The sequence below is a fragment of the Oncorhynchus gorbuscha genome, unplaced genomic scaffold (genome assembly GCF_021184085.1).
Source record: "Oncorhynchus gorbuscha isolate QuinsamMale2020 ecotype Even-year unplaced genomic scaffold, OgorEven_v1.0 Un_scaffold_1694, whole genome shotgun sequence".
NCBI classification, from domain to species: domain Eukaryota; kingdom Metazoa; phylum Chordata; class Actinopteri; order Salmoniformes; family Salmonidae; genus Oncorhynchus; species Oncorhynchus gorbuscha.
The window spans coordinates 1-8,091 of NW_025746397.1; the positions used below are offsets into that span (position 1 = coordinate 1).

At 47.2% G+C, this 8,091-nt stretch overlaps 1 protein-coding gene across 1 annotated transcript; it reads left to right on the plus strand.

Moving 5' to 3' along the window:
• The first annotated feature begins 30 nt into the window (after positions 1 to 30).
• Positions 31 to 6,902, plus strand: LOC124023828 (zinc finger protein 33A-like). The gene is made up of 5 exons (XM_046338035.1): positions 31 to 257; positions 806 to 1,060; positions 2,642 to 2,842; positions 3,444 to 3,724; positions 6,012 to 6,902. Exons 1-5 carry the CDS (start codon positions 71 to 73, stop codon positions 6,900 to 6,902), a joined length of 1,815 nt encoding a protein of 604 aa, XP_046193991.1. The 5' UTR covers positions 31 to 70.
• The last annotated feature ends 1,189 nt before the right edge of the window (positions 6,903 to 8,091 follow it).

The window sequence follows — 8,091 nt, forward strand, 5'->3', positions numbered from 1 at the left end:
TCAGACAGCCACGTCGTCTCACCACTGCTGCTGTGCCTGTGGACAGGAGTTCCCTGGTGCCTATGACCTCATGCTACACCAGAGGACTCACTATATAAGGAGCAGGGTACCATGTGGGACACATACCATGACTGCACACCTGCAAACATCCGCTGTAAAGAGAGAGCGTGGTCACACTGAGGAGGAGGAGGAAGGAGAGGAAGTTGGTGGATTTATTAAACGTGAAGAAGCAGCTTCTTGGGATCCTCCTCAACTCGGTAAGGGGCTGGGATATGATGCTATTAAAGAACACAAAGGTTAGTCCTAAATGGCACCCTATCCCCTACATAGTGCACTACTTTTGACCAGAGCCCCCATAGGGAAAAGGGTGCCATTTGGGACACTATACTATACCAACATAGGGGTTGGGTTAAATGCGGAAGAGCCATTTCAGTTGAAGGCATTCAGTTGTACAACTGACTAGGTATCCCCCTTTCCCTTCCCTTTCCGTTTCCATAGTAATGGACCTACAAGGTAACTGAAATGATTTGCCAAAGGTTGACGGTGATCAGTCAGAATGGTGGTGTATTTATTGGTATCTTGTCCTCTACGGGGTGGATTGGACCTAACCCATGCCAGGAAAATGCTCCCCACGACATAACGGAGTAGCCACAATAATAATTTACTCAAGTGTTTCCTTTATTTTGGTAGTTACCTATAGGTCTAACAGAGCAGCCAGAATACTAATTTACTCAATGTTTCCTTTATTTTGGCAGTTACCTATGTATATGCTCTATTAGTAAATCCATATTATTTTCCCCCACAGGAATGAGTCCTGCCTCTAGCCACGGCAGTGAGGAGACCACCTCTACATCAGGAGAACCTGAGCAACACCAGGAGAACCACGACACAGCCACGACGTCTCACCGCTGCTTTGGCTGTGGACAGGAGTTCCCTGCTGCCTACGACCTCGTGTTACACCAGAGGACACACATAGAGAGAGGCTTCTACAAGTCTGTCTGTGGAGAGCTGTTCTACCAGAAGGAGTTACTCAAAACACACCATCAGAAAGTTGACACAGGTGAAAAGCCACAGAGATCCTTTTAAAATAATGAGATTCTTGTGTGTGAGCAGCCAGGTAGGAAACCATGACAGCTAGAGTGTAGCCTAAGTGATCTGAGTGACTGAAAATATGGTTTATCACACTAAGTTTACCACAGCTCAACTTTAGTAATGTTGCATGTAAAACTCAACTACAGTACCAGTCAAAAGTTTGGACATACCTACTCATTCAAGGGTTTTTCTTTATTTTTACTATTTTCTACATTGTAGAATAATAGTAAAGACATCAAAACTATGAAGTAACACATATGGGATCATGTAGTAACCACAAAGTGTTAAAGAAATCAAAATATGTTTTATATTTGAGATTCTTCAAAGTAGCCAGCCACCCTTTGATTTGATGACAGTTTCTCTCAACCAGCTTCACCTGGAATGCTTATCCCGACAGTCTTGAAGGAGTTCCCACATATGCTGAATACTTGTTGGCTGCTTTTCCTTCACTCTGCGGTCCAACTCCTCCCAAACCATCTCAATTGGGTTGAGATCATCCAAGCAAGTCTCTTCTTATTGGTCCTTTAGTAGTGGTTTCTTTGCAGCAATTGGACCATGAAGGCCGGATTCACGCGGTCTCCTCTGAACAGTTGATGTTGAGATGCATCTGTTACTTGAACTCTGTGAAGCATTTATTTGGGCTGCAATCTGAGGTTGGTAACTCTAATGGACTTATCCTCTGCAGCAGAGGTAACTCTGGGTCTTCCTTTCCCGTGGCGGTCCTCATGAGAGCCAGTTCACTTGAGAGCCAGTGCACTTGTAGAAACAGTCAAGGCAAAGTGTGGCTACTTTGAAGAATCTCAAATATAAAATATATTACGATTTTTTTGTATTTTTTTTTTTTTTTTACACTTTTTTGGTTACTACATGATTCCATATGTGTTATTTCATAGTTTTGATGTCTTTACTATTATTCTACAATGTAGACAATAGTAACAAATAAAGAAAAACCCTTGAACGAGTACATGTGTCCAAAATTTTGACTGGTACTGTACATTTTGACTGGTACTGTACATTGCAGACTGGTACTGTACATTTTGACTGGTACTGTACATTTTGACTGGTACTGTACATTTTGACTGGTACTGTACATTTTGACTGGTACTGTACATTGCATCAGCCAATGGTTGCGTGCCATGTCATCGACTGCACAGTCGGGCATCAGATTGCCGTATCATATGACGTGGTTTGATGATAATATTTATGTTCAACACCTATCCATGCGTCGTGAGGTCTGGCATGCGTCTGCAATGCAGTCAGCCTGGAATGTGACCAGTGATAACTCACATTTAAAAAACACCTTGGTCTTTTACTAGTAAACCGACCCATGCTGGCGTACTAAATAGTATGCGGAAATATATATATATTTTTAAAGTGTTATAGTATGTCTTCACTATTGATTATCAGCTGTGGTCAGACACGTGAGTTAGGAAAACACGCGTGAAATCTACTAGAACAAACGTGGAAATGAGTGTGCCGTTTTAAGTAGGTAGTAGACTAGTACGGGTATTCAGACATGGCCACTGTCTGTCTTTCTTTCCTGCATCAGGAATACCTGGACAACACCGGACGAATCCCAAAGCTAAGAAGTCTCACGACTGTGTAGTGTGTGGAAAACAACTATGGGAAGCAATGAAGCTGAAGAGGCACATGAGGACACACACAGGAGAGAAACCTCACGGCTGCTCTGTGTGCGGCAGAGGATTCACGCAGAAAGGAAATCTGAAAACACACATGAAAACACACAGAGGTGAGGAGAAACCTTAAATGACTGTCCCTGTAATAACTATGCATAGCAGTAACTATGGAAACGTTTGTCATCTGTCCCTGTAATAACTATGCATAGCAGTAACTATGGAAACGTTTGTCATCTGTCCCTGTAATAACTATGCATAGCAGTAACTATGGAAACCTTTGTCATCTGTCCCAGTAATAATAACTATGCATAGCAGTAACTATGGAAACGTTTGTCATCTGTCCCAGTAATAATAACTATGCATAGCAGTAACTATGGAAACCTTTGTCATCTGTCCCAGTAATAATAACTATGCATAGCAGTAACTATGGAAACGTTTGTCATCTGTCCCTGTAATAACTATGCATAGCAGTAACTATGAAAACGTTTGTCAGCTTGAGTTAATTATGCAAAAAAATATACTTCAGACATTACACTTGAAATTTACACTTTAAAACAGTTTTATCCGATTAAAAAAAATATATATGTTGAGTAGTTCTGAAAAGATAAACATTTATGTCCTAGTAAGTGTTTGACCGCATTTCCATTGGACTTTCTTACTTCTTCACGAAGTACATGCTGATTTGACCGACTTCACACCATGTCTTCCACGCAGGGCTGAACCCCAAATTGTGGTCCGCTGGAGAGGCCAGTCCCTCGACATCAGGAGAACCTAAACAACACCAGAAGAACCACACAGCTAAGACATTTCAGAATTGCATAGAATGTGGGGAGATGTGCCGAACTCTACCAGCACTAAAAAGACACATGAAAACTCACACCAGTAAGAAGCCGTCTTACCAATGTTCCCTTTGCGGGGCGGGATTCACTGAGAAAGGGCAAATCCAAGAGCACCAGTTACAGCATGCTGAGAGAAGCCGTACTCCTGCCCTGACTGTGGGAAATGTTTCGTCAATGAAAGCTACATTAAAATTCACCAGCGAACCCACACTGGAGAGAGACCCTACAGCTGCCTTGTGTGTGGAAATAGTTTCGTGAAAAAAGCATACTTAAAAAGTCATGTACTGACACACACTGGAGAGAAACCGTACCTTTGCTCCATCTGTGGGAAGGCATACAGTCGAGAAGGAACTTTCAAAATCCACCAGAGAGTTCACACGGGAGAGAAACCGTACCTGTGCACTGAATGTGGGAAGCGTTTCAGCTGTAGAGCGAACCTTTATTCGCACAACAAGAGACACGCTGGCAAACCCATAGGACCTAAACGTCAGTTAGGCAGACCGAAGCAACTGCCAAACTGACAACGGGACAAATTAACTTGTGTCGCGTCTCTCCTGATCACCAACAAAATAGTTATGTTCCATCTTGATTATGCATTTCTCATAAACGGACATAAAACAATACAATATTAAGCATCTGTGGACGTCTGAAAGACTGAAGATTTGTCAGCACCTGGACCTAAACGGCAGTTAGACAGACCCAAGCAGCTGCCAAACTGACAATGGGACAGGACAAATGAAGATATCTCAGCACCTGGACCTAAACAGCAGTTAGACAGACCCAAGCAGCTGCCAAACTGACAATGGGACAGGACAAATGAAGATATCTCAGCACCTGGACCTAAACGGCAGTTAGACAGACCCAAGCAGCTGCCAAACTGACAATGGGACAGGACAAATGAAGATATCTCAGCACCTGGACCTAAACAGCAGTTAGACAGACCCAATCAGCTGCCAAACTGACAATGGGACAGGACAAATGAAGATATCTCAGCACCTGGACCTAAACAGCAGTTAGACAGACCCAAGCAGCTGCCAAACTGACAATGGGACAGGACAAATGAAGATATCTCAGCACCTGGACCTAAACAGCAGTTAGACAGACCCAAGAAACTGCCATGGGGGAAACAGTGCTGGTTAAATTAACTTACGCAGTGACTTCATTTTGTCTAAGACATCACAGCAGAGTTGAAAAATATATGGCCCGTGGAAATCAAGAGAGTGGTGGTCTATAGAGAGAGGTGGTCTATAGAGAGAGGTGGTCCACAGAGAGAGGTGGTCTATAGAGAGAGGTGGTCTATAGAGAGAGGTGGTCCACAGAGAGAGATGGTCCACAGAGAGAGGTGGTCTATAGAGAGAGGTGGTCCACAGAGAGAGGTGGTCTACAGAGAGAGGTGGTCTATAGAGAGAGGTAGTCTATAGAGAGAGGTGGTCTATAGAGAGAGGTGGTCCACAGAGAGAGGTGGTCTACAGAGAGAGGTGGTCTACAGAGAGAGGTGGTCCACAGAGAGAGGTGGTCTACAGAGAGAGGTGGTCCACAGAGAGAGGTGGTCCACAGAGAGAGGTGGTCCATAGAGAGAGGTGGTCCACAGAGAGAGGTGGTCTACAGAGAGGGGTGGTCCACAGAGAGAGGTGGTCTAGAGAGAGGTGGTCTATAGAGAGAGGTGGTCTATAGAGAGAGGTGGTCTACAGAGGAGGTGGTCCACAGAGAGAGGTGGTCTATAGAGAGAGGTGGTAGAGAGAGGTGGTCCACAGAGAGAGGTGGTCCACAGAGGTGGTCTACAGAGAGAGGTGGTCCACAGAGAGAGGTGGTCCACAGAGAGAGGTGGTCCACAGAGAGAGATGGTCCACAGAGAGAGGTGGTCTACAGAGAGAGGTGGTCTACAGAGAGAGGTGGTCTACAGAGAGAGGTGGTCTACAGAGAGAGAGGTGGTCCACAGAGAGAGGTGGTCTATAGAGAGAGGTGGTCTATAGAGAGAGGTGGTCCACAGAGAGAGGTGGTCCACAGAGAGAGATGGTCTATAGAGAGAGGTGGTCCACAGAGAGAGGTGGTCCACAGAGAGAGGTGGTCCACAGAGAGAGGTGGTCCACAGAGAGAGGTGGTCTATAGAGAGAGGTGGTCTATAGAGAGAGGTGGTCTATAGAGAGAGGTGGTCTACAGAGAGAGGTGGTCCACAGAGAGAGGTGGTCCATAGAGAGAGGTGGGATTTAAAGAAAAGATCTGTAATCGTTAGGAAACACCACATATATCAATGTTACAGGAGGGGGCTTAGAGTGGTGTTGTGGAGAGGAGTGGCTAACCAGCGTCAACAAAACCCGGAGCAAACTCGACGCCAGGGGACACAGTGAGGTGCGTTGCTGAGGCTGCGGATCTGACTGGCTCCCTCCAAGACCACGAATGCTTCCTCGGCTCTCAATACCATCTGTTCTGCCTCAACTCTCAGACCACCTTCATCCATCAGCCTCCATCCGTCAGCCTCCATCAGTCAGCTCCCATCCGTCAGCCTCCATCCGTCAGCTCCCATCCATCAGCTCCCATCCATCAGCCTCCATCCATCAGCTCCCATCCGTCAGCCTCCATCCGTCAGCTCCCATCCGTCAGCCTCCATCCGTCAGCCTCCATCCATCAGCTCCCATCCATCAGCTCCCATCCGTCAGCCTCCATCCGTCAGCCTCCATCCGTCAGCTCCCATCCATCAGCCTCCATCCGTCAGTCTCCATCCATCAGCTCCCATCCATCAGCCTCCATCCGTCAGCTCCCATCCGTCAGCCCCCATCCGTCAGTCTCCATCCATCAGCTCCCATCCATCAGCCTCCATCCGTCAGCTCCCATCCGTCAGCTCCCATCCGTCAGCTCCCATCCGTCAGCCTCCATCCGTCAGCTCCCATCCGTCAGCCTCCATCCATCAGCTCCCATCCATCAGCCTCCATCCGTAAGCTCCCATCCATCAGCCTCCATCCGTCAGCCTCCATCCATCAGCTCCCATCCGTCAGCTCCCATCCGTCAGCCTCCATCCGTCAGCCTCCATCCGTCAGCCCCCATCCGTCAGCCTCCATCCATCATCCTCCATCCGTCAGCTCCCATCCGTCAGCTCCCATCCGTCAGCCCCCATCCGTCAGCCCCCATCCGTCATCCTCCATCCATCATCCATCATCCCCATCCATCAGCTCCCATCCGTCAGCTCCCATCCGTCAGCCTCCATCCATCATCCTCCATCCGTCAGCTCCCATCCATCATCCTCCATCCGTCAGCTCCCATCCGTCATCCTCCATCCGTCAGCCTCCATCCATCATCCTCCATCCATCAGCCTCCATCCATCAGCCTCCATCCATAATCCTCCATCCGTCAGCTCCCATCCGTCATCCTCCATCCATCAGCTCCCATCCGTCAGCTCCCATCCGTCAGCTCCCATCCGTCAGCCTCCATCCGTCAGCCTCCATCCGTCAGCTCCCATCCATCAGCCTCCATCCATCAGCCTCCATCCATCAGCCTCCATCCGTCAGCCTCCATCCGTCAGCCTCCATCCATCAGCCTCCATCCATCAGCCTCCATCCATCAGCCTCCATCCATCAGCCTCCATCCGTCAGCCTCCATCCGTCAGCTCCCATCCATCAGCCTCCATCCATCAGCCTCCATCCATCAGCTCCCATCCGTCAGCCTCCATCCATCAGCCTCCATCCATCAGCTCCCATCCGTCAGCCTCCATCCATCAGCCTCCATCCATCAGCCTCCATCCGTCAGCCTCCATCCATCAGCCTCCATCCGTCAGCCTCCATCCGTCAGCCCCCATCCGTCAGCCTCCATCCGTCAGCCTCCATCCGTGCAGATTTGTATGTTTTTTGGGGGGTTCAAACTTGTATGTGCTGATATTGAGTTTTTAGCTGCCAAGTTTTATTGGTATGTAACTGTTATGAAAGTTGTCAATTTGTTTTGGTATTTAAACGCCACTTTAAACGTGTACATGACGCTGCAACAACATTTCCCCATGGGGACAATAAAGTCTGTAAAGTAAAGTAGGGTCTACATGTTATAATAACAGAGTGATGAGGAGGAGCTCCACCTACATGTTATAATAACAGAGTGATGAGGAGGAGCACCACCTACATGTTATAATAACAGAGTGATGAGGAGGAGCTCCACCTACATGTTATAATAACAGAGTGATGAGGAGGAGCACCACCTACATGTTATAATAACAGAGTGGTGAGGAGGAGCTCCACCTACATGTTATAATAACAGAGTGATGAGGAGGAGCTCCACCTACATGTTATAATAACAGAGTGATGAGGAGGAGCTCCACCTACATGTTATAATAACAGAGTGATGAGGAGGAGCTCCACCTACATGTTATAATAACAGAGTGATGAGGAGGAGCTCCACCTACATGTTATAATAACAGAGTGATGAGGAGGAGCTCCACCTACATGTTATAATAACAGAGTGATGAGGAGGAGCTCCACTACATGTTATAATAACAGATGTGAGGAGGAGCTCCACCTACATGTTATAATAACAGAGTGATG

Coding starts and splice junctions, on each gene's coding strand:
- LOC124023828 (XM_046338035.1), top strand. CDS start 71: ATGCTACACCAGAGGACTCACTATATAAGGAGCAGGGTACCATGTGGG. Junction 258..805: donor TTGGGATCCTCCTCAACTCG/GTAAGGGGCTGG, acceptor TTTCCCCCACAG/GAATGAGTCCTGCCTCTAGC. Junction 1,061..2,641: donor CCATCAGAAAGTTGACACAG/GTGAAAAGCCAC, acceptor TTCCTGCATCAG/GAATACCTGGACAACACCGG.